Source organism: Bubalus bubalis, chromosome 12 (genome assembly GCF_019923935.1).
Source record: "Bubalus bubalis isolate 160015118507 breed Murrah chromosome 12, NDDB_SH_1, whole genome shotgun sequence".
Taxonomy (NCBI): Eukaryota; Metazoa; Chordata; class Mammalia; order Artiodactyla; family Bovidae; genus Bubalus; species Bubalus bubalis.
Window position 1 is genome coordinate 48,240,171 of NC_059168.1, and position 25,960 is coordinate 48,266,130.

The following is a 25,960-nucleotide window of genomic DNA, read 5'->3' on the forward strand; positions in this document are numbered from 1 at the left end:
ATTGTGCAGAAACTCATTTGTCTCCTGAGAAACCACACATCACACAGCCATATTAGAGATGCTTCCAGTTACACGTGTGGTGGTTCGTGTACTCACCAGGCTTCCTGGGTTCTCCCAGCCCTTAAGAAGAGGATGGCTATGTAGTTTAGAGAACTGGCTGGCCACTCTGAAGCAGTCTGTCTAGCATCTTGGCTTTCGTAAGTCGATTTGATGTCTGCAGCACAGTCAGCAAATGCCGCCTGCAGCTGAGAGGCCCCGAGAGTCAGCAGAACTGCCTCGCTAGTTTTATGACAATTTAAGAACAGGAGACTCCACAGGACCATTAAAATTTTTGAGCATTGCATCTTACTATTTGAACACATCGCATGTACAGCACATAGTAATACATATTAACAATGACAAAAAAAGGCAAAGCACCCGACATTGATGTGATAATTTGGTTAGCCATGTATTTCAAATCCAACCATGGGTTTTCTCTTTAGAGATAAAAAGGAAAGAAAAAGGAAGGAAGGGTATTCTAATTGGTTGGGTATGTTGAGATGTGTCTTTTTTATCTTTTCAGCCACACCGCACACATCCAATATCTTAACTTGGGGCCCCCCGTTATGGAAGTGCGGAGTCTTAACCACTGACTGCCAGGGAAGTCAGATGTGTAGATTTAAATCTGGGTTTAGGTGGCAGAATTCTGCACAGTAGATGAAACCATGGAAATCACCCTCCCCAGGTGCTCAGTATTAGAGCATACGCTGGCTAGTGTATATCTAACAATGAAAGCAAAACAAGCCTACCTCTGGTGGGTGCTGATCCCTGGCCATGAGCATCAGAATCTCTTCTTTTAGGTCATTGCGAAAAGTATGACCATATTCTTTACTATCTTAAAACAAAAAGGAGCAGAGTGAGACATGATGACCACCATGTAAAAACCAACATTCTCTGACCTTTGTCCACTGTCAGCAGTCATCCATATTGGGGCAGGGGGTGGGGGGTGCGGGAAGGGAGAAGAAAATAAGAAAATTCATTGCCGACATGTATTCCAGGATTCTAGAAACTAGCATGATTCACCGTAGGAAAAGGACAAGAGAGTAGTGAAAGCCAGTGCCAGTAACTGGCTCCCGGGCAACTGCTAACAGCATGTGGGCCACACTCAAGCAGACTCCCGCTCCCCATGGTCTTATAGCACATGGGAATCGTCAATGGTCCTCGTACATTATCACCAGAGCAGTCTCGTAAGGCAGGACGGCAGGGCTATGGTCTCAGTGTCTCATGTCAACTTGAGGCAAACAGGAACGGATTTTACAATCACAGTCACCTAGTGGGTGAGCTACAGCATCTTCTGCAGTCAGTTTACACGCATAACACACACACACAGTCATGGCTGTTCCTTAGAAACCATGCTATCACCAATATCACTGTTAGCTACTGAAGCACAGAGATGCATCACAGTCCAGTGAATGAATGGCACAGGCTTTGCAGGTTGAGATTTCGGGTGACCCATGTAACTAACACAAGTGCACAAAACCCAGCCTTTTTGGTCACAAAGGAACCAACTGAGGTCCTTTCCACCTCACTGTTACTCATGCAATCCAACATGAAACACGAGCAGGTCACCCTGAAGGAGACCTCAACCACAGAGTTTAATTTAGTGAAAAAATGGAAGCTTTCTTCCCTAACCACATTAACACGCTTGTGAATCAAAATATAAGACAAGAGTAAGATGGGTCGGGACACACAAACTGAAACTGACCTTTCCAGATCTGAGGAATCATTTCTAGTCGATTGGCTACGTCTAATGCTTGGAGAAGATCTATTAATGTTTGGGAATGGGGAAAGAAGACCTGGTTAAGAAAAATACAAATACATTTTTAAGTATTACTCAGCAAAGACACCACAAACATCTACAATGATAAATGTTAAGTCATGAATCACTTACCGAAGGTATCAGGTCCTTATACCACTTCAAGGTGACATCAATTTGTTCCATTAGACAAAGCAAACTAAAGAACTTAGAACTGTGATGGAGAAAGAAAACATGTTTAGTCTAAAATCCCTACCTAGTAGGGGAATGATTACATTACAGCACAGTCATATAATGACATATTACACACAAAACAGGCTAAGATGAAATCTTTAGGGATTCACCCTGCTATGAATTCAGAAATATAAAATAGGAAGGTGTGGCTTCCTGGGAAGCTCAGCTGGTAAAGAATCCGCCTACATTTCGACTCCTGGATTGGGAAGATCCCCTTGAGAAGGGTTAGGCTACCTACTCTAGTATTCTTAGGATTCCCTGGTGGCTCAGAGGGTAAAGAATCCGCCTGCAATGCAGGAGACCTGGGTTCAATCCCTGGGTTGCACAGATACCCTGGAGGAGGGCATGGCAACCCATTCCAGTATTTGGCCTGGAGAATCCTCATGGACAGAGGAGCCCTGGGGGCCACAGTCCGTGGGGTCGCAAAAAGTCTGACAGGACTGAGAGAATAAGCACAGAACAGCAGAAGGAAAAGATACATGGATTTAAAGTTACAAATACAAATAGCTTAAAAGATACAGAGTGGACACCTCAGTCTGACAAATCAGTTTTACCACTGTTTGAATCTACTGAGTATTGACAAATTAGTTTGACCACTGAATCTCACAAGTGTTCAAATAACTTGTATTGTTAAAGTCAGGATCATGCGACCTAAAATAAGAGTGCCAAGTCTCCTACCTGCAGAACTGACTATTGGTTGCATACAGGTGTTCCGTTAATGCAAAGGATACATTTCCAATACACTTACTAATAAAAATTACGCCGAGGATCGGGGCCAATGAATTTCCGGTTGTCTCCAGTGTTTAAAAGGCCATGGACCTGGTAAGCAAGTTCTAGATCTCTGAGAGAAGAGCACTGAAAATGTAGAAGTAGTAAATAACCATCACTCAGTGATCCTTATCAGCCAAAGGTGGCTCACTATATGAAGCAAGAAAGTAGATACCTGGGGAAACACGTATACTGATTTAACGTTTTACTGACTGACAGCAAATGAATTATAAGAAATTGGGGGTGGGTTCAAATCACCAAGTTCAATGAAATTTAAAACAAAATAATGTTCATCTAGTAATTAGTATTCACCTGTATTTAGTATTAGACAAAAACACTCGGGATGCCATGCATAAGACAGATGGAGTGCTATCTCTAGCGTCACTATACTGGCAAAAATCCCCATGAAATAACTCCAAACCCACCCAACAAGAAGTCATTCCTGTCTATGAAATACTATACTGCCAACAACAAACAAGATACCATGGAAATGAGTGTGGACATGCGTGTCTGAATACCCAGAGGAAAGAAGCTGGAAAGACACACACTAAGTTGTAAAGCAATTATCCTCAGGGAATAAGACTGCTAAATTCATTCTGAAACTGCTTGAACATTTTCCCTATGATTAGCATGATAAGCTGAAAAAACAATATTAGACATAACCATCAATCTAATAAGTTACCAACAGGCAAATACGAAATACTCTGAAAGCTTATCTGAACAAAGGTATGAAAAAAGACAACAAACACAATCAGCACAGGATGGGAATGCTGTGATTTTGTAGAGATTTTAGAGGAATAAAAAATTAGGACTAATGACATGAAAACAAGTTAAGAGTTAGGAAGTGAAAGAATCAGGGAGAGTCCTCCCAACCACCAATGATGAATTTAGGAAATGGATAAAAGAAAAAAAAAAGTTTTAAGCAAGAAATGGTACTTACAACCCTCATGGCTGACTGAAAAAACATATCTGAAAAATCAAAGTTCAGAAGAGCCTTGGTTACTATGCATAAAGTATGTTTTCAGGTCAGTAACATTAATTAAAAATCCTGCCAACAAAACTGGTAAGCTCTAGGACAAACCTAAATGAATGAAAACACAGGAGAAGCAACACACAGCACAAGCCACTGATATTCTGCTTTCTCAGAATAATCACCCAAAGATGACCCAACTAAATCAAACCCCATCCTCCTCATAAGGCTCGAGAACCTGGCAGTCAGGAAAAGAGGCTGTCTGTCTTACGGCAGCAATTTCTGCACGTACCGTCATCGGGGTCCTTTGGAGAAAACGTCTTTCCCGTTATTTCATCCATGATATCATAGATGACGAGGGACGATGCTTTTGAAGGGCTTTCTGCAGAAAAAGAAGGTAACTGGGTTTTCTCAGGAGCCCACTTCCTGCACAACCATGGGGTAGGCAGAACTAGTCCTAGGGCCGCCTTTCTCATTCGTCCACCCAAGCCGTGGAGCTGGCCAGGCATATCCCTTCGAGAGGAGTGAGCGCACCCTCTGCTGAGTGCCGCTCTCCTCAAGGCCTGGGTCAGCTACAGCGCTCCCAACAGACTCAGCCCCTCCTTCCTAGTCTCCTCACCAGGCGGACATGCACTGAAATGGGAGACAGATGGACACCCTCGCCAAGCCTGCCTACTTAGAAAACAAACATGTTTTTTGCTAATAAACATCTGTGCTCCTTTTAAATATAACCAGGATGAGAGCCAAGAAACAGAAAACTGGAGAATCAAAATGCATCTATGACATTTCCAGTTAAACATTTCACATTATTTATCTATATTCCCTTCCCCACCTATCCACCTGCAAGTGATAATATAGTTTCAATGACAGCACAGATGTACTTTTGAAGTTCCTCAAGGATGTTTGCATTTGTTACAGTTCTAATTATTCTACTGTCCTAATAAACTATTTTATATGTATCATCTCTTCATTATTTTAGGCTTTTTCCTTTGGGTAAATTCCTAGCAATTATTATTACAATCAATTTATATCCCTAAGACACACTGACACTCCTGCCCCTATGACCCTGGGTGTTACTTAGGAAGCATAAGCACCAGTGACTTTAGTCAGTCAAGGTGATGTGTGATGTTATAGTGGAATAGGCTTTAGGGTGGGAATTACTTAGTTTTAGTACAATACCTACTCTTGCCTGGAAAATCCCATGGGCGGAGGGCTACAGTCCATGGGGTCACTAAGAGTCGGACACGACTGAGTGACTTCACTTTCACTTTCATGCATTGGAGAAGGCAATGGCAACCCACTCCAGTGTTCTTGCCTGGAGAATCCCAGGGATGGGGGAGCCTGGTGGGCTGCCGTCTATGGGGTTGCACAGAGTCGGACATGACTGAAGTGACTTAGCAGTAGCAGTACAATACCACCAAAGTTTAGTAAAATTTTAAATGACAAAATTACTGTGGAAACGGTTCACCTGTTTTCAAGATAAAGTCATTTAACTGCTCTTACTTCCCTATGTGTGAGAATGTGAATTTTGTAAAACTACCCTTCCAAAATAAAGATTTTCTGTTGTTTTCACACAAAAAGCCCATTACAGGAGAGAAAGACTGGAACTGTCATTTCTAAACCTAGGGTTGTTTCTCAGGTTGGGGCAAATGGCTAAGAACCTACAGTGCTTACTACATGCCTCCCAAGCATGAACAGGACACTACACATAATTCATTTCATCATTACATCATGATGGCATCAACTCAGAGGTAAGATATCCAGTCCCTTCCCACACATCTGGTAAATGGTAGAGATGAAATTTCAACTCAGGTGTGCCTTGCTCCAAAATCCATTCAATAGAGCACAGCTGACCTAAAATTAGGTAACAAATGGAGCCTTGAAGTTCTCCCATGAGGCTTCAAAATAATGTCAAGGTTTACTGTGGAGCAGGACTATCCAACAGCTTCCTGCAAAGATGGAAATGTTCTATAATTGCATCACTGACGATGCAGTCAGCAGTCACGAGTGGCTACTGAGCACTAATGCTATGAAGGAATTTAATTAAATAGCCTTGTGTGGCTAAGTAGCTACTGTATTGGACAGCACAGTTCTGGAGGGCAAAAGGAATTCCAAACTCAAGTACCTTCTGGCCAAAACCATACACTGCCCGTTAGTACATTTAATGACCTTCCTCCACTCCAACTTAAGTTTTACATGACAAAAAGATAACACTATCCTCAAGAGTAACTTTTTGCTCGGGCTGTAGACAATGCTATTCTGTGAACTATCCGATCTTAATTCATTAGCAGTGAAGTTAGCCTAATCTCTACATAAATAACATAATGACATACATACCATGTTGATAAAACAGCTGAATAATATGATGATATGTTGCAAGTGAGGGTTCTTATGTTACCAGGTACATAGAAAAAAGAAAAAAAAAATGTCAAACACAGCTATACGAAATATAGCTTACTGAGGTATAGTGAATAAAAACATTAGTGGTGTTACATAAATAGAAGATGCATTCCGTTCCTCTGAACAAAGACATTTCCCAGCTGATATAATTAATGTAAAGGTGGAAAGGTGTCATAGAGATCAAATTCCTCTTAGAAATCTAGATAGGTATCCTCCAGATACCTATCACTAAAACATTACAGTCAATACTCTTGTGAGTTTCATTTAAGAACACTAAAGGATACTGAAGTGAACTGATTCAATAACATAAATACTGAAAAATATACAACATACTAGCACACAATTGGGTTCAAATACTTAATTATGCCAGAAAATGTCACGAGATTTTAAAACCAGCCAACCGTAAGTGAACAATTCTCTCTAGAATCAAAAAATCCCATTAAAAAGTATCTAAAATCCTAAGAGTGTAATTTGCTATAAACAGCAAAAAGATGATAAAGAAGAGCTCCCATTATACTAAATATACATAATTAAAAAGTGTGCTTAATGGTGGAAAGGAAATTCCTACCATATTATGTAAACAGCACAGAAAAGTTTAGTCTCTTTTTGGATCACCTGGACCTGAAGGCTCAGGTCAGCACTGCCTTTAGTGGGGGACATGAGGACACCCCTCACCTATCCCGATGGCTTTCATTTCCCGGAAGGTCTGTAAGGCTGGCAATTTTCCAAATGCATAAAATCTTCGGAGACATTTGAGAATAGTGTTAAAAGTCTGTAGATTGGGCTTCACGTTCTGTGCAACCATTTGTTTCAGCAGGTCCTAGTTGAATCAAAAGCAGTATTATTTTTTTTAATGCCTGGTGGTTAATTTGTCCAATAAACAGAACACACTAAAAGAATTGGGCTGTCTGCCTATGTTTAAAGCAGATTAATAAATAAGCCCCCCATTTAAGAATTCTAGTGCCCCTGAGAGAAGGCCCTTTCAATAGTCACTCTAACGCCCATATGATGTCCGTGTCCAACTGTCTTTAGCGGCCTAATGGGTCTAAGACTGAAGCAAAAGAAGAGACTAGAACAGATTGGTTTTTTCCTTTCTACATGAGCAGCATGGTATGGTATGCACTTCCCTGGTGGCTCAGTGGTAAGGAACCCAGCTGCCAATGAAGGACACGTGGGTTTGACCCCTGGGTCGGGAAGATCCCCTGGAGAAGGAAACAGCAACCCACTCTAGTATTCTGCCCTGGAGAATCCCATGGGCAGAGGAACATGGCGGGCCGCAGTACATGAGGCTGCAACGAGTTGGACACAACTGAGTGACTGGACAACAATGAATGGTATAGTGTGGTTTCTATTCCTGTTACTTCGTTTCTGTGATTTCAATTTTTAATAACTTTCCTAGTAATTTTTTCAATAAATGTTTTAATGAAAAAAAAAACAAAAAAAACCCACACACGATTATAAGGAAATAAATGAATATAATAAAGCAAACTGGTCTTCCTGGATTCTAGCTATATGCTTGGGTCACATGTCAGATACAGCTACTTATACTAAGGGTTGCTAGAAGGGTGTGAACAGACCACTGCAAGTGGAGAGCCCAGTGCGGTGACCACCACAAACATGCTCTCTCCACCCCATGCACTCCGAGCAAAGGATGGTGGTTGGTGGTGGTGTAGTAGGTGAGTCATGCACAACTCTTGCAACCCCACGCACTGTAGCACACCAGACTCCCCTGTTCATAGCATTTCCCAGGCAAGAATACTAGAGTGGGTTGCCATTTCCTTCTCCAGGAGATCTTCCAACCCAGGGATTGAACTCGTGTCTCCTGCATTTCAGGACTCCCAGCAAAGGATATTCTGGCTTATTAGTAGCCAAAGTGAGGGTTCCGCCTTACCAATATATTACTCCACTTTTCTTCAAATTTCGCATTCACCACCAATGCTGTTGCTTCAATCAATGAATTGAAGGTGTGCACATCAGCTATAAAAGAAGAAAACTACTTTAACAAAATTTGGGGCAACCAGGAAACCACTCTTTTCTCTGGCTCTGGACTCTCGCTTCAATCACCAACATCACAGGAAAAGATTAAGAATGAGCGAATCATTAAGTAAAATCCTGCGATTTTATAGACTCCTGATATAATGATGCATAGGTAAGAATGCAGAGATGATGCAGAGGCAAAGAATCCACCAGCCAATGCAGGAGATGCAGGTTCAATCCCTGGGTTGGGAAGATCCCCTGGAGATGGAAATGGCAACCAATTTCAGTATTCTTGCCTGGGAAATCCCATGGACAGAGGAGCTTGGCAAGCTACGTCCACGGCAGAGCTGGGACATGACTGAGCACGCACACACGCCCAGACAAGAGAAGGAAAGGAAGGACAGAGGTGAATTCTCCAAACACAACTCACCATGGAGTCTGTTGTTTAATAGTTCAGTGTACATGCTTAATGCCTGTGTATGAGCTCGGTGCTGGAAGAGGGAAAGGATGAAAATTAAACACCATAAAAGTTGTCTTTTATAAATATTTGCATATCTACTGTTCTCAGAAGTAAAAGGATAGACCAGAATGGATAGTGTTTTTCCTTTTTACATGAGCAGTGTGGTATAATACAGTTTCTATTCCTGTTACTTCAACCCAGTGATTTCAATTTTTGAAAACTTTCCTAATAATTTTTTTCAATAACTGTATCTTATTTGAATGAAAAAACAACTATGAGAATTACATTGTCACAACTGGGGGATGGGAGGATGAATCACTGGCATGAAGCGGGTAGAGGCAGTTCCCAAACATCCTTCAAGGCTCTGGAAACCCCCAACGACAACAAACTATGTGGCCCAGCTGTGGAGGGTTCTGAGGCTGAGAAACCCTGACTCAGTAGAAATTAAAGACCCAAACATAAAACTACCCAGAACAAATGTTACCTTCACCATTCCTCGAATCATTGTGCAGTAAGAATGTGCATTTTTCTCAGGCATCAGAGCAAAGATTCTCTCAGCGTGGTTTCTGGCTCTAGATACAAGAGTAAACGTGAACCAGCAGAAACAGATAAAACCAGTAACAGCTACCACGTGGAGTATTTGCAACGTTCCAAGCATTTTCTGCATATAATTTCAAGTAATTCTTCCCACCCAGAGAAGGAGATCTGGTTACCATCATTTTAAAAATGGGAAAAACTGAGGCTCAAAGACCTTAAGTTGCCCAAAAATTTACTGGGTAAGTCGCAGAACCAGGACTTGAAAGGTGTAATATGTACTCAGCATTGTAAACAAACAGCAAACTGCACAGCAGGGTACACGGTCAAGTTCCCCCACTCGCTTTCAACTGGAGATGATTCACCAGAGGCAACCACAGACATGTGGTGCCCTGCAACCCACTGTCCTAGTCGAGCTTATGTCATCTGGCTCTTTCAGTCAGTCAGTCAATGTGCTACGTTATACAAATCATGCTGCACCTTCATTTTCTCTGTTACCAACACATCTTGGAAAATAGAGCCTGGATTTGGGCCCAGATGGTACTCTCAAGTCTCTGCTCTTAATCACTATAAGAAATTATTAGTATCTACTGAAGAAGTTTAATTTTTCATTCCGTTCACTTTGATATTAACAGTAGCTTTCCTTTTCCAGACACCCTTACGAAATACCTTTCTTTTAGTTTTACTCAGTTAATTTGAATTCTGAATCATTACATAAATGATATTTATCTTTTGTTCGGTAGTGAATACCTCTGTTAGCCAGCAGTCTTAATTTAGAACTACGCTCTGGCATATGTGTATTCTAACATAATTTTAAAAATTCTGAACCTTTTTAGAATTAGAGGTATATAGTGCAAGATAGGACTACTAACGAAACTACCAGAAGAACCATACCAGGATGGTTACATGGAGTTAGGCAGGGGAAAAAAAAGAAATCAACACCAGTCCTGTAACCTCTACCTGGTTGGAGGTAAAGATTTAATAAAAAACGGTCCAAACACATATGAAAACCAACTGTGACATTTACAGTGCACACAGCGAACCAAGTGCATCTCAGAATACTACAGGGTTGTAGCTCCTTCAGGGGGTGACGAGGAACATTCCACAACTGTGCGGATCCATAAAAGTTCTAATTATCCTGTAACATACCTCCAAGTAACTCCAAGCTGAGGACCAGCCTTCTTCTTAGACTTCATGTTCTCTCCCTCTTCAGCCTCTTCCTGAAATGAGCCATCACCAACAGACATAAAACAGAATACAACAACGGAAAGCATTCTCCAAGTTATACTACTCAGAACCAGTAAGGCAGAGGAAGTTTCAGAAAAGCAAAGCAAATAAAGATTCAGTAGAAGGTAAAAAGGAGACCCAGTGTTTATTAAGAAATATTAATTTCGAGAGTATGCTCATTCCTCTCTGCCTACGTATGCATGAATTTTCAAGAGGGCTGGGGCCAGGGGTTTTCCCCTCTGTCCCATACACAACATATTGTCACTTTGAGGAACAACAACAAAGGGGCCCATCCAAACATTTCTGGTCACTGGTTTCTGCATGTGGCAGGCAAGGTCAAAATACTTTTAAGGAGGGAACCAGGGTAAAACAATTGTTAAAATCCATCTCTTCCTCCACATCACCTTTTGTCCAGGCTACATACTGTGCTACATCACACCTCAGCACAAATCTCTACCCTAACATAAGGCACAAGAACTCACCTTAAAATGAGAAAGAATTACTACCAAAAGAAACTTTAAAAAATCATTACCAACTCTTCTGATTGTTCATGTTGTTGGAAATTATAATTAGTGGAGGGTTCTTGGTTTCCATAGTAACACAACAAATCCAAGAGACTGTTAGTTGTTTCCAGAGATACAGTGGTTCCTGTGGGTGGGGGAAAAAAAGGGTTGGGGGGAGAAACTTTGAAACATCAAAGAACTAAAGCCTATTGGATTCCATTCTCCAAGGGCGAGTTGCACCCCACATCAGCTTAAACATCTGGAGTGATGCAGACAGCACACAATCCCTAACAGAGCTGTCTGACAGAAGAGATAACATACCAGAGTCAAGTTTGACCCTGGGCTCATTTATTCTATGTACTCATATCCCCAGAGAAACTCTCATAGTTCTACCTATCATCTTTGAAATGAATGCTCTGGAAGTGATTGCCATGTAGTCCCCCAGGGCCCAGTTTCATCTTCACAAACGCAATCAAAACTGTTTCGCCTGGATCCAGGCCCTCGCTGAAATACATGCCTGGAGATAGTAGCCTTTAAAAAATTACTGTTCCAAACATTATGTTCCCATCTTGACACTCATCAAGAGGGAGAAAAGGAAACAGGAAGAAGTATGAAATATAATTTAGTGCTTTAAAAAGAAAAGTAGCTGCATTTTTTTTTTTAAGAAAATATACTGATAATACAAATGCCCATCAGGAAACTTAAAAGCCTTTAGAAAAGACAAAACGGCAGAGTGGATGGGAAACAGGCAATGGAGTGTAACCTGACTGCCTCACAGCATCTCCAAGCTGTATGACCCTGAAGATTACTTGCAGTCAGTCAGTTTCCTTTATAAATGACGACAAGCACACCAACTCATAAGGTGTTATAGAATTAAATGCCTACAAAGTGCTTGGCACTTATTAGGCCTTGATATTAAAATTTTCTATACTTCCTCTCCTAGGATGTCGACTCATTCCGTTACTCTGAATGAGCTGAGTGTCATGGCTCTGACCCTGTCTTTAGTAAGGTTCACTGAACAGCTGCTTGCACCTACACCACACAGTATGTAAAACAGAGGCAGACAAGTCTTAATATAATGATGTTTATCATATTCAACATGCAGAGGGAAAAGCCTCCCTAAATGACAATCTGCATCAGCAATTCATTTGTACACATGATGCTTTAGCAGGCTACACACCAAAATTCTTAAAGTTTCCTGAAAATATTTCTTGCCATATTCAAGACTATATTGAGTGATTGAGTCCAGTTTTTATCTCTTGTATGTTTGGCTGATCTTTATCCTAAACCACTGACCAGCACACCAGATTCTGAAACTTAAGCAATGCTGCTCCTTCCATGCCACTGTAGGTATATTCTCATCTCATGATAGCTTACAAGCCCTGTCACCTAAACCCCTAGAGGTTCATCCACATCAAATTCAGATAGCCACAGGATTTGAGAGACAGAAGGATTAGAGCAATTGAGTTTTTCAAGGCTACAGTGCTAATCAGTGCCAGAACCTACCCAAGCTTCTGATCCTGCAGCTTAGTGCTCTTTCCTTTTTAAGTATTTCTTTCTAGTCTGTTTTATGCCTCTCAAACTTTCTTAAAGAATTTAAGAAATGTGAATACAGTATGAACAAACCTGATGTTAAAAACAGAAGCTAAGGAAGAATGGCTGCAAGATTTCTCTACCTGCACAAGAGGACAACATACCAGCAAGGACAACGCTATCCTACCCACAATTTCAAAATGACACTAAAGCAGAACTTGAAATATGACTTCTTACACAACAAAAAATATAAAAACAGCTACCAAGCAGAGAAAGTAGCACAGCACTTGTAACTCGTACTCACAACTATCTAGATCACGTGCACAACTGCGGCCTACTTCCACGCCCACATTCCCGGGGAGCTTCACATGAACGTGGGGGCTTCAAATGAACTTAGTCACCTGCTTGCAAAAGCTGATCAAATATGTCCACAGAAGCTTTGACTTTTTTGAGCTTGATTCGTTCCTGCAGAGCAGCCTCACTTATTTCTTCAATCTGAGGTTCAAAGTACTCAGGCATTAAACACTAGAAAATAAGATGGTTAAAGTCAGTGCAAACAGGTCAATGGGAAACCACAACAGGGTAAGACAACACACCATAGTATTTGATTAACACACCATAATATTCATGCTTCATGCATCAGATACTACCTATCATTTTAATATGAATGTCTCTTTAAGGAATCTAACTTTACCTCTCCAGTCACCAAAACAAGATTACTTAGAGATCTCCTAAGCTGGGGCAAAGAATTTAAAAGCTCCTAATTATAAATATTTAGTCTGGATTTGAAGAATCCTATATCAAAGAACTAAAGCCTATTGGATTAAAAGTCTTCACTTTTCCCAGTGAATTTAGTTACCAGTGAACTAAATTCCCTAATTTCAAGCTGAACTTACTATTCTTCCCTTGCTAAAACCATCCTTCCTACTTTCCTCTCAATCTTGGTTGAAGGTTCCACAGTACACCTAGTTTGTAAAGACGGAAACCTTCCACCCCTGATAACTTCTTTTACTGTAAACATTCAGTATTACCAAGGTATGTTGATTTTACCTCACTCACCAAATTACTCAAATACTTAGGGACCCAGGGAAGGCTTCAAGCAGAAGTGAGCTAAACACAGAAGAGTAACTATAAGTCAGAAACACAGAGGGGAGAGCGCAGGCCCAACAAATGGTCATTCCACTGCTGTCGCCGTCTTAGTTCAGGATTTCAATCTTTATGGACACAATCACACTGACGTCCTAATTTGTCCGCAGGATCTGCTGCTTGAGAAGCACAGGGGTGGCTGGGTGTGTGCACTTAGAAAGTAGGGAGATGTGAGAGGAAGCAGTTCTAGACACATTGAGTCTGAGTTACTACTTCCACTACTTAGCTCAGAGGCAGAGCCCATGTTCAGCTGACCACTGTGGGACCCACTAAGTGTAATGCCTAACACCCAGCAGGCCCTCCACACTCACCCCTTGCGACCACAGACCAGAGGGGGCTGGAAAAAGAGCGTCTGGAGTCCAAAGTAGAGACATTGAGGCCAACATACAAGAATGCCAAATGGAGTATAAGGGTTATTGAAGCAGGAAGATTATACTCAGGAAAACAAGAGAGTGACCAAGTACGGAATCTTGAGAAAAAGAACCAAGGTTTGAGGAGTGGATGGAAAACCAACGAAGGGGACCAGAAAGGGAAGGCAGAAGTGAAGATCTGAGAGCCCGGTGTTGCAGAAGCCAAATAAAGAAAACAAAATGAAGAGCAAATACATGTAGTTTTAAAAATGATAATAAAGGTTTGTACTGTGAGCAATGATAACCATAAATATTAAAAGACCCAAATACTGTAGGCATTCAAATGGCTACTTAAACATTAGTTGTGACAGCTTAGTTTATTTACACAGTATTATCTGAAAATTGCAATTACCTCTCCTTACCGGTATATGAGGCTCAGCTATGTCTTTCTGAAAATATTTGGGATATGAATTAACAATAAATTTTGCTGCATTCTCTCCGGACTTCTTTGCCAACAAAAATGAATGCTATATAAAGAAAAAGAGTTAGGCGTAAATTGATACTACATATAATTAAGATCAACGTTACACCCTCAGCAAGAATTAATCTGCCCTCCCCCGCCTCACCCAAAGAACACTGTAATACACAGAATTCCAAGTTAAACTACCTAATTATTATTTATCCACCTCTGCTGAATGTAACATAATTTCAGGTTGGATCCTACATACAGCTTGAGGTGTGCAAAAACAATACATTTAAACTGAGTGAATTGCTCTATAGTGGGAATGATCTCTAAGTACTAAAAATCCAAACCAAATTCCTTCTCCATAGCCAATCTCTAAAACGTTTTGATAAAAGTAGTAAAAGAATCAGAAAATCTACCAGTTTATCTATTAGCCTCTATGAATTTTTCAAAGGTGTCTACAAGTAAAATAAGTCCTATGTGTCGTCCTGTTACCCAAACCAACAAGGTAAAACATAATACTAGCCAAGTTACCTAAAAATACTCACAGATTCCGCAGAGGATGTTGGTATGAGGTAAGGATCATCCTGAAATGCATAAGGTGCAGCTGTGGTATCCTGTGGAGAAGACACACAAGTCTCTTTAGACAGGCTTTTATTAAGAGGACCTTGTGGAAGTTTTTCGGAGAAGGCAATGGCACCCCACTCCAGTACTCTTGCCTGGAAAATCCCATGGATGGAGGAGCCTGGTGGGCTACAGTCCATGGGGTCGCTAAGAGTCAGACACGACTGAGCAACTTCACTTTCACTTTTCACTTTCATGCACTGGAGAAGGAAATGGCAACCCACTCCAGTGTTCTTGCCTGGAGAGTCCCAGGGATGGGGAGCCTGGTGGGCTGCCGTCTATTGGGCCACACAGAGTCGGACACGACTGAAGCGACTTAGCAGCAGCAGTGGAAGTTTTAACTGCATGTATCACAGAAGCAGAAATATGTATGTTGGTAGACACTAACACCTACGCTGTACCCTAGGCTCTGTGAGACTTGGTTATAGTTATGCACAATTTAAAGCAAACAATGGCTCAAATCCTCATGACTGGTTTTAACTAGGGGCTGCTATCAGCAGGGATATCACTGTTTTAAATGCAAAGTCAAGAGCCTCTGAATTAACCAGCCTGGGCACCAGTTTCCTGAACTAGGGTGTCCCTTCAATGCATGGCACTAACTACCCAAGAGGCTCCTTCAAATGGAGGACAGTATTTACGGGGCCCTCTCAGGAAGTGGGAACAGCAGCAGCATCTCCAGTGTGCTGTTTCCCAAGGTTCCAAACGTCCTTAAGTTGTTTCAGGTAGAACTCCGAACAAGATTAACTCTTTGGCACCAGTAGTGTCTCTTAGAATGGCCCCCGAATTACTTCCTCTATTCCTCCCCTCTCCTTCACAGACCCCTTCTCTGCACCTCCGGCAACTTTGTTTCACAGAAAAAACTCAACCTACATCTCTAATCTCTTCTGACAGTCCCCTTGCCACCCTTAAGTATTCACCTGGACTCTCTGGGGGAGAACTTCCCTATGGTTCTTAATAGAAGGATGCTCTGACCTAGGGCCTGGAAGCAGTACTTTTTAGGGCTCTCACTTCCTGATACCACTTTCAAATCCTGTATTCCCTTTACACTCCTCTGTGGCTCACTTCATCTGGTTCACAGGTGATCTCTGGGTTTAACAGGTGGCGAAAGTGGTAAAGAACCTGCCTGCCAATGCAGAAGAAGTAAGAGACACGGGTTTGATCCTTGGGTTGAGAAGATCCCCTGGAGGAGGGTATGGCAGTATTCTTGCCTGGGAAATTCTATGGACAGAGGAGTCTGGCGAGCTACAGTCCATAGGATCAGAGTTGGACACAACTGAAACCACTTAGCACGCATACATCTACTCTCTACCAAGACATGACGGGTATGAAGGACAACTCAGAAGAAGCAGTTCTAGGATGGCTTCCTTGGACCATTACTCCATGATGGCCAACCGCTGCCTGGCTCTGTCCTGTCCACCATCTTTATCAAATACCTGTTTGGGCCTCTAGTTTGGGGTCACACGCTGGACCTCTCTCACTAGACTTTATTCTTATTTGTTTCCCACATTTTCCTCCCTCAGTGATTTCCAAGCCCTTAATGGTTTGAGAAACTCCTCCTTGACTCTGGCCCTGTAGCTCAGATGCCGCACCAAATCTACCCCCAACTGTACTTCTCTGACAGAGCTACCTCCCCTCTTATCGTCTCCATTTCAGTGAAGGGTACCAAGCACTCTGCAATCCAAATCAAAGATCCTCTTCCGTTACTTCCATTCAACTAAGCGTCATCAGTTGTGGCTGACTCCAGTTCCTTAAATCCTCTACCTACTCCACGGTCCCTTTTCCCAGCCACCACTGCCTTAGTTCATTGCCTGCCTTATTCACTCATTCAATATTTACTGAACACCTCATATGTGCCAGGGAGACAACAAAATCCTATCCTCCACAGAACTCACAATCGAGTGAGGAATAAAATCTCCAGAAAACAAAGCAAATAAAACAGATAGTAAATTTAAAGGTAATAACTGCTATGGAAAAGGAAGGGAGGGAAGACAAGCTGTCAGAGAAAATAAACATACAATTTTATATGGTGTGGTCCGGGAAGACCTCAAGGAAAAGACTTAAAGAGATAAAGGCAGAAATTACGTGGATATCTCAGGGAAAAATAAACTAGGCAGAACAAATAGGAAGCATTAAAGCCTCGAGGCAGACCTGTGCCTGAGAAGAAACTGAGAATTCGCTAGGAGGCTGCCTGGTTAGAGCAGGGTACAAGAAAGATGGCAGGCAATGTGGTCAGAGCTGGGGTGAGGATGGGGGTGATCATGTGGGGCCTCAGGCACCCTTGGAGGGACTTCAGTTTTTGTTTCATTTGTAACAAATCAGAAGCCATTTGAGTTCTGAGTAGAACAGTGATGTGAGTCAACCTTTTAGCAGGGTTGCTATGGCTGCTTAATGGGTTGAGGAAGTCAAGAGAACAGACTGCTGTAATTAATCCAACATAGTAAGAGAGGATGGTGGCTTGGATGACCTGGTAAGCACCATTAAAGGTAGAATGTGTGGTTCCTGAATGAATGAATAATTGTCCCCTGGATTTTAAGAGCCCAAGCCCAAACCAGACAGTGTGCACATAATTCTACAACTTCTTTGACTTAAATGCACCTTGGGTCAATCTCACTGAAAAACTGACAACAATCTCTGAGGTCTATTTCCCGAGTTTACATTTCAAGTGCCTATTTATGGATATGTGAGCTGAAAATCTAAGTATCTTGCTAGTATGGAGATGCAGTATTTTAAAACCAACCTCAGAAACTTCCAGGATGTGTTTGGCCCATACGTTTTCACCTATAATTGAAGAACAGTTCTGGAAATCTGTGACAACCGCCTCAAGGAGGGTGAGAATGCACACAGATATTGTGGTTAAAAAAAAAAAGAGAACTTGAAAGTTCTATTTCTGAGGCATTTACTATGGTTTCAGTTTATCTATGAAAACTACATACCCTATTCTTGAATTGTGAAGGGAGAAATTTATTCACAAATTAATCAGATAGCTGGAGCAATAATAAAATAGCCAGCATTTACTGAGCATGTCCTTCGTGCAGGTGATGTCCTAAGCCCTTTCACGTGTAATAACTTATTCCTTACCCAAAACCTCAGTGTTTGGTGCTGTAAGTAAACACCCATTTTACAAATAAGGAAACAGATTATAAACCAGATGTATTTTCTAAAGTTTGATGTAATAGTCATTAATATAAGCCATTATAAAAAAAGAAAACATGTAGGAAATTTTACATGTCAAAACTAATTCCCTGATGTATCAAGAGAAAAAGTAACTTTGTGATAAAGATGAAACAGAACATTTGGCCCTAAGACCCAGATTCTTAATCACTGAATTTCTTTCAGTATGGTGGGTACACTGTTGTCAAAGTGGTTCTACAGGTCACTTGCATTAGAGTATCACACCCAACCATTCCCTAGGAACATGTATTTCAACAAGCTCTTCAGGAGGTTAAAAATCACTGGCATAGTATAAAAACACTGAATCTGGAGGAAAAAAACCATGGCACCAAGTCAAGGTTTTAATATCCTAAGCAGCCCTGAGCTAATCACTTTAAAAGCTTTAGATTTCTCATTTGTCACATGAAGAGTCTGGACTAGATAGTGCTATGAAACTCTCTAGATCCACAACAGTTAAACTGTGAATAAAGAAGAGGTGTGAACATTAAGTTTATTATTAGCTGAATTAGATACAAAAACCTGAAATTCCTACTTACCCTGTGCACCGTGGATGCAAGTGCTTGAAGAACAGCAACTTTATCCCTAAGAACGAGAATCACAAGTTAACCCTCATCAGGGCTTCTCACACTCACAACGTGAACAAGTGACTCTACTCTCAGAATGGACTGGCCATTAACAAAGATCACGTCTCAAGTAAAGCCAGTTCTGATCTCTAGAATAATATCACTAGAATAGTAAGTTAGAAAATGAGAAAACTGTTCAATTCTTTTGACCAAAGGTGGTTAGTACATGTTCCTACTATACTTTGCTACCCTCCCTGGTCTGGTCTCTATAACCATCACCCCAGGCTAGCAATTTCCATCCTCATCCTCATAAAACTTTATTAACCCTGAATCTCACATCCTATCCATTTTCCTCTGCATTCTTACTGCAGCTTTCTGTAATATTCCTGCCTTTATTATCTAAATTGTTGACTCCCAATTCAGCTATATATGGGAATAGACATATGAAAAAAAGAAAACATCTACAAAACTTTACATGTCAAAACTAATTCCCTGATGTATAGAATATCTACTGGATTTTCTAAAATAGCAGTTAATGTAATCTTAGCAAGAGAAAGACACTTTTCTCAGTATTCCCTAACTAAATCTTTCATTAGCATATTTAAATCTTATCAAGTGAGTATACTCAACAAATACAAGTGAAAACACAAAGAACATTCAAATCAGTCACCAGTTTCTTAAAGGTTATTTTAAAATTATCTCAACGAATACTCTATACTGAAAAAAAAAATCTGGCAGAAAACAACAAAATTCTGTAAGGCAATTATCCTTCAATTAAAAAATAAATTAAAAAAACAAAAAACAAAACTAGACTATTCTATCTGATGTTATTTTGTGACCCCCCTGCCCCCACTAAACCTCTACTGTAGGTTTAGTGTTTATATTTCCAGAACTTTAAAGGGTACTTTTACACACACACCACCATAAAAAACAAAACAAAAACACATGTCATCATTCCGGGTATGTGTTCCATAAGTTTGCATTATCCCTGTTACTATGTGCAAATCTAATTAATTTCTTTAAATGTTATATTGTATGATAACCATTTTTTAATCATCTCCTTACTATGGGCATTGGGGCCATTTCACTTAATTATTCCCAAGTTGTAAACAGCACTCTCATCCATGTCTCTTTGGGTGTATTTGCAAGTGTTCCTCTACAATGGCTAACCAATTGGTACTGCACGTTTTAAAATTGTGGTTCTGCCAAATTTCTCTCCAGTGTGTTGTTCCAGTTGACTGCCCTATCAACAAATGTATTTTGAGTATCCATTTTCCACATCTTCTTGCCGTTGTGGTAAATTTTAACATCCATTTCTTTAATGAGTCCAGTCACCTATGCACTGATCATAATTGGGCTCCATGCCCTCCCTGAAGTAACTATACAATACAGACAGACGTGCTCAGAATACTCTATCCTGTCACAGCTGTATATGAAAACTCAGAATAACCCTCTACAATGTGTTAAAGTCTTCTACAGCACTTGTGATCTGGGAAATCATAGCCTTAAAAGATGCTTCATGTTTCAAATAAGGCAAGAGGAACTTATAGTCTTTACAGTTTCTTTTCAATCTAAAAGCACAAATTCCTGAGCCTGGAAAGCAGAGGCTCTCTATTAGAAAGGACAGAAATGGTATGGACCTAACAGAAGTAGAAGATATTAAGAAGAGATGGCAAGAATACACAGAAGAACTGTACAAAAAACATCTTCATGACACAGATAATCACAATGGTGTGATCACTGACCTAGAGCCAGACATCCTGGAATGTGAAGTCAAGTGGGCCTTAGAAAGCATCACTACGAACAAAGCTAGTGGAGGTGATGGAATTCCAGTTGAGTTATTCCGAATTCTGAAAGATGATGCTGTGAAAATGCTACACTCAATATGCAGGAAATTTGGAAAACTCAGCAGTGGCCACAGGACTGGAAAAGGTCAGTTTTCATTCCAATCCCAAAGAAAGGCAATGCCAAAGAATGCTCAAACTACTGCACAATTGCACTCATCTCACATGCTAGTAAAGTCATGCTCAAAATTCTCTAAGCCAGGCTTCAGCAATATGTGAACCGTGACTTCCTGATGTTCAAGCTGGTTTTAGAAAAGGCAGAGGAACCAGAGATCAAATTGCCAACATCCACTGGATCATGGAAAAAGCAAGAGAGTTCCAGAAAAACATCTATTTCTGCTTTATTGACTATGACAAAGCTTTTGACTGTGTGGATCACAATAAACTGTGGAAAATTCTGGAAGAGATGGGAATACCAGACCACCTGATTTGCCTCTTGAGAAATTTGTATGCAGGTCAGGAAGCAACAGTTAGAACTGGCCATGGAACAACAGACTGATTCCAAACAGGAAAAGGAGTACATCAAGGCTGTATATTGTCACCCTGTTTATTTAACTTCTATATAGAGTACATCATGAGAAACACTGGACCGGAAAAAACACAAGCTGGAATCAAGATTGCCAGGAGAAATATCAATAACCTCAGATATGCAGATGACACCACCCTTATGGCAGAAAGTGAAGAGGAACTCAAAAAGCCTCTTGATGAAAGTGGAAGTGGAGAGTGAAAAAGTTGGCTTAAAGCTCAACATTCAGAAAACTAAGATCATGGCATCCCGTCCCATCACTTCATGGGAAATAGATGGGGAAACAGTGTCAGACTTTATTTTTCTGGGCTCCAAAATCACTACAGATGGTGACTGCAGCCATGAAATTAAAAGACGCTTACTCCTTGGAAGGAAAGTTATGACCAACCTAGATAGCATATTCAAAAGCAGAGACATTACTTTGCCAACAAAGGCTCGTCTAGTCAAGGCTATGGTTTTTCCTGTGGTCATGTATGGATGTGAGAGTTGGACTGTGAAGAAGGCTGAGCACTGAAGAATTGATGCTTTTGAAGTGTGGTGTTGCAGAAGACTCTTGAGAGTCCCTTGGACTGCAAGGAGATCCAACCAGTCCATTCTGAAGGAGATCAGCCCTGGGATTTCTTTGGAAGGAATGATGCTAAAGCTGAAACTCCAGTACTTTGGCCACCTCATGCGAAGAGTTGACTCATTGGAAAAGACTCTGATGCTGGGAGGGATTGGGGGCAGGAGGAGAAGGGGACGACAGAGGATGAGATGGCTGGATGGCATCACTGACTCGATGGACGTGAGTGTGAGTGAACTCCGGGAGTTGGTGATGGACAGGGAGGCCTGGCATGCTGTGATTCATGGGGTCGCAAAGAGTCGGAGACGACTGAGCAACTGATCTGATCTGATCAATCACTTTGTCTCTAAGGGGACAGAGAGTAAATATTTTAGGCTTTATGGGCCATAAGGATTCTGTTACAACTACTCAGCTCTGCCTTTGGAGCATAAAAGTAGCCATAGATAGTAAGTTATTAAGTGACTGAGGCTGTGTTCTAAAAAAGAAAAAAAAAATTAATTGACACCAAAATTTGTTATGAAATAAGTCTTCTTTTAAACCTTTACTTAATGGGCTATAAATAAATAGGCCTCAATCTGTTAACCAAGGCTCTATCAACTACCCTATTTCTCCTATTCTAAAAGCATTTTTTAGAGGCTGGCCTGCATGGTCTCCCACCACCACAGTTAGGTCATGATCACATCCCACCCTGCCTTACTGTTTTCCAGATTTGTGGGGCTTATACAGAAGAATTACCTGCAGGAACATGCATTTGAAACAAAATCCCCAGGTGATTCTGATGCCAATAAAATCATGTGACCCATTTTAAGGTACAGTTAAACTGTGTTTTCAATAAAGAAAAGTCAAAGTCACTCAGTTGTGTCCCACTCTTTAAGACCCCATGGACTATATATAATCCCTGGAATTCTCCAGGCCAGAATACTGGAGTGGGTAGCCTTTCCCATCTCCAGGGGATCTTCTCAATCCAGAGCTTGAACCCAGGTCTCCTGCACTGTAGGTAGATTTTTTACCAGTTGAGCCACCAGGGAAGCAATAAAGTATAAAATATGCATTCTAACTAGACTGTAGGCCATCTGAACACACCCTCAATACACTTCCTCTCTTGTATTCCCCATGGGACCGTTGTCAGAAGGGAAAGAGGCAAAATGAGTTGGTAAAGCGCACTGGACATGAATGCCATTCGAGAAATGCCTTGTTCATGCTTATGTATATTCCTATTCTGATCTTGGTTCTGATTCTCAGGCCCACGTTTTAGTCACTGGGTCGTATCTGACTCTTTGCTACCCCATGGACTGTAGCCTACCAGGCTTCTCTGTCTATGGGATTTCCCAGGCAAGAATACTGGAGTGGGTTGCCATTTCCTTCTCGAGGGGATCTTCCCAACCTAGGGATCGAACCCACACCTCCTGCATTGGCAGCAGATTCTTTATCACTGAGCCACTAGGGAAGGTAAAAATGAATCTGAATATATCCATACAATAAAATACTATGTAATCACTCAAAATTAGAGTACAGAATAGTACGTCTAACAAATCACCACTAAGCTAAATGTCCACATACAACTTATATATAAAAGGTTATACTGCAAAACTTTAAAATAATAGCTGCCATCTACTGAGATCTGATTATGTGGTAGTAACTGTTGAAATGCTCATGTAATCCTCTGAGGCAGGTGGTATATTACCTACAAGTAACTTGTCTTTGAATACAGTGATTGGTGGTAATTTTATTTCCTTTTTGCATGTTCAATTTATCCCAATCCCCTTTAGGCAATGGTCATTAATTTAAGAGAGTTTTTTTTTAATTAGTCTGAATCTTCAAGTCACATTCAAAAAAGACCTAGTTTTTTGAAAGATCTTTCAATGCATTCAGTAATATCATTACTAAATGAATTTTTGTAAGTTTTAATTCTTATGTATTCAACAAATGTTGAATATGTATAAGGCAATTTGTTCAAGGATCTATCCAGTGGGTTAAAAAAGCTAAATTTTGCAGTCTGCACCATTTACCTACTAAAGACCATAAAGATAATTCTTTTTTGGGGTCTCCTAACAATGTAAAACCTCCTTAAGAAAGAAAAACAGAAATTATTCTAATAATGATTCTCATGACTGACCATCACTACGTAAATATTAACCCAAACTTAGTTCAGATAGGTCTTTTTAGTAAATCTCACTCCCCATTCACTCACTACTCTCTACCTCCAATTGCCATTCCTGTCACTGGCTTCTTACCTAACAATGTTTCTCATAAGCACTTAACCACTTTTTGAATGAATGCTGAATACTCACCAAGTTTTCTTTTTTGGAATGACTACTTCTTCAGTCCCTTAATGTGAAAATAAAACAAAAGCAAATCAGTTTCCAATACTACTACTATAAAGAAGTATAATGCATTAACATAAAAACGGAATTATTTCAATACATTTTTATATACCTGCTATATCAGCTCCTTCATCCTTTGGGACAGCTGCACTTCCAGAATAAAATCTGCAAAATAAATAAATAAAAGCTCTAAAGCTAACACTCACTAATGAACTTTCCAGCTCACCCCCAACTATGTGCAACTGAGCCAAAATTTTCCAATCATCATGGATCAAACTGATTGGATAATTCATGTCAAGGTATGCTGAGAAGACATGGCCTCAATGACAAGTTCAAAACCATTACAAAATAAGTACAAGATACAGATATAATATGGCCAACAATTTTCAAAATCAGGCAGTCTCATTAAATCAAATCATAGGAAAAAAAAGGAAAAATTTAGTAGTACTTGAACATTTTAACAGCTGACCTGAACTCTGAAGACCTAAAACTCTGGGGCTAAAAGAAATGATTTAATGGGCTCCTGATTATACATGGATGATTATCTAATGATCAAATGATAATAAAAGACAAAGCCATTTAAAGCAAATTATGAAACTAAGATCACCATGGTTTTTCATTCCACTTGCTTCAACACTCAGGAATGTACCAAATGCCTTTGTCCTAATATAAACTTGGAACTGTTATTATTTTTTAACCCAAAATATAGAACCACTGACCCCTGAATGAGTTTTAAAATGTTATCACGTTAAAAAAAATAAAGTCAACATATCACACAGATCACATACACTATCTTGTAGGTATTTTCCTACACTGATACCCTTCAGAAAATTGTCAAGATGTGATTAAGATAGAAAATTACTTCCTTTACTGGTTTTGGTCTCCAGTGTCCTCTTAAACCAACCCCTCTGCACTACCTGGTGAAGCCATTTCCTGTCTTGTGAGCCGAGTTTAGGGAAGAAGGCCTTAATATAAAATGTATACTGTAAACTACACAACTCATTTATTCCTCACTGTTTTTCCATGGCTGCTACTAGCTCCAGTCTACACATAAGGGAATTTGTCTACTATCACCTCGCAAAGGAAATGCAAACATCCAATCTAAAATTAGGTTATTTCCAACTTTCACAAGCAATTGCTGGCTTTCATACTTCCACAACGCTTTGTATTGAAAAATAACTACATAAATGATCCACGTGCCAAGTTTTAACAATCACAGCGATTTCATTCAGATTGTGTTCACATCTTTTGGGCTTTCCTGTTTTTATGAACACTTGGAAAATTTCTTCCGTCAACCATCCCTACAACATCCAGTGGAACTCGTAAACGGCCTTTAATCTGGGAAAACCTGATTTCCCCCCGTTCCTCCCAGGTGGGAGAAAACGCGTAGGGGCGGATAGTTTTCCTTTTTTAAAAAAACACGTGGAATGGAGTGATTAATAGCCACACTTATTAGGATGCAGGATTCCCCAACAGAAGAATCCTAATCTTCCTGTGAGTTCTAACCCCGGCGTAAACCAGCCAAATAAGAAATCTCCACCCCAAAAAAGCGCGTTTGGAGCCCTTGCTCAAAAACGTGCCGCACCGCGTGCTGGCTTGCCGGGTCGCCCGGCCACGAGCGCGCTCATTCCACTTCACCGCATCTAGTTCCCCAGCAATAAGGGGGAAAGGGGATACAAAGAGCCAAGGTGATCCCGGTTCTTTCTCATGGGTTATCCAAACTTCTCTCACCTGCTACTAGGGGTCCGTCCACAGGGACCTGCCCGCCGAGCCGTCAGCTGTACGCAAAGCCCACAGCTGACCCTCAGCCACCTTGCGGACGCCACGGACGCCATATTTGGCGTCTTCGCATAGTATGCTGGGAAAGCACGCCCTCCACCTTAAGGCGGGAGAGGTGGGCGGGGAATGGCTCGGCTATTGGCTGAGACGGAACAAGAAGAAATCAATCATAAAATAGGTTACAAGCTCATGGTTTGAAAGACTTTG

At 40.8% G+C, this 25,960-nt stretch overlaps 1 protein-coding gene across 3 annotated transcripts in view; it reads right to left on the bottom strand.

The window, feature by feature from the left end:
* Positions 1-25,862, bottom strand: part of PTCD3 (pentatricopeptide repeat domain 3) — a 29,015-nt gene extending 3,153 nt beyond the window's left edge. Inside the window, exons 1-21 of one of the 3 annotated variants that reach the window (XM_025261175.3) lie at positions 25,706-25,862; positions 24,087-24,139; positions 23,942-23,978; positions 18,692-18,737; positions 14,909-14,977; positions 14,320-14,424; positions 12,803-12,926; positions 10,898-11,013; positions 10,288-10,358; positions 9,089-9,176; positions 8,575-8,635; positions 8,059-8,144; positions 6,843-6,987; positions 6,105-6,155; positions 4,060-4,149; positions 3,738-3,766; positions 2,778-2,884; positions 1,931-2,009; positions 1,745-1,835; positions 789-874; positions 97-245 (exon numbers count right to left, since the gene is read on the bottom strand). In XM_025261175.3, the coding sequence (XP_025116960.3) occupies positions 97-245; positions 789-874; positions 1,745-1,835; positions 1,931-2,009; positions 2,778-2,884; positions 3,738-3,766; positions 4,060-4,149; positions 6,105-6,155; positions 6,843-6,987; positions 8,059-8,144; positions 8,575-8,635; positions 9,089-9,176; positions 10,288-10,358; positions 10,898-11,013; positions 12,803-12,926; positions 14,320-14,424; positions 14,909-14,977; positions 18,692-18,737; positions 23,942-23,978; positions 24,087-24,139; positions 25,706-25,809 (1,787 nt within the window). In that variant the 5' untranslated portion in view covers positions 25,810-25,862. Of the gene's footprint in view, positions 1-96; positions 280-788; positions 875-1,744; positions 1,836-1,930; positions 2,010-2,777; positions 2,885-3,737; positions 3,767-4,059; positions 4,150-6,104; positions 6,156-6,842; positions 6,988-8,058; positions 8,145-8,574; positions 8,636-9,088; positions 9,177-10,287; positions 10,359-10,897; positions 11,014-12,802; positions 12,927-14,319; positions 14,425-14,908; positions 14,978-18,691; positions 18,738-23,941; positions 23,979-24,086; positions 24,140-24,891; positions 25,446-25,705 lie in introns of those variants that run through there. The other 2 variants (XM_044926001.2, XR_006543408.1) reach the window with 2 other exon arrangements.
* Between the last annotated feature and the right edge of the window lie 98 nt (positions 25,863-25,960).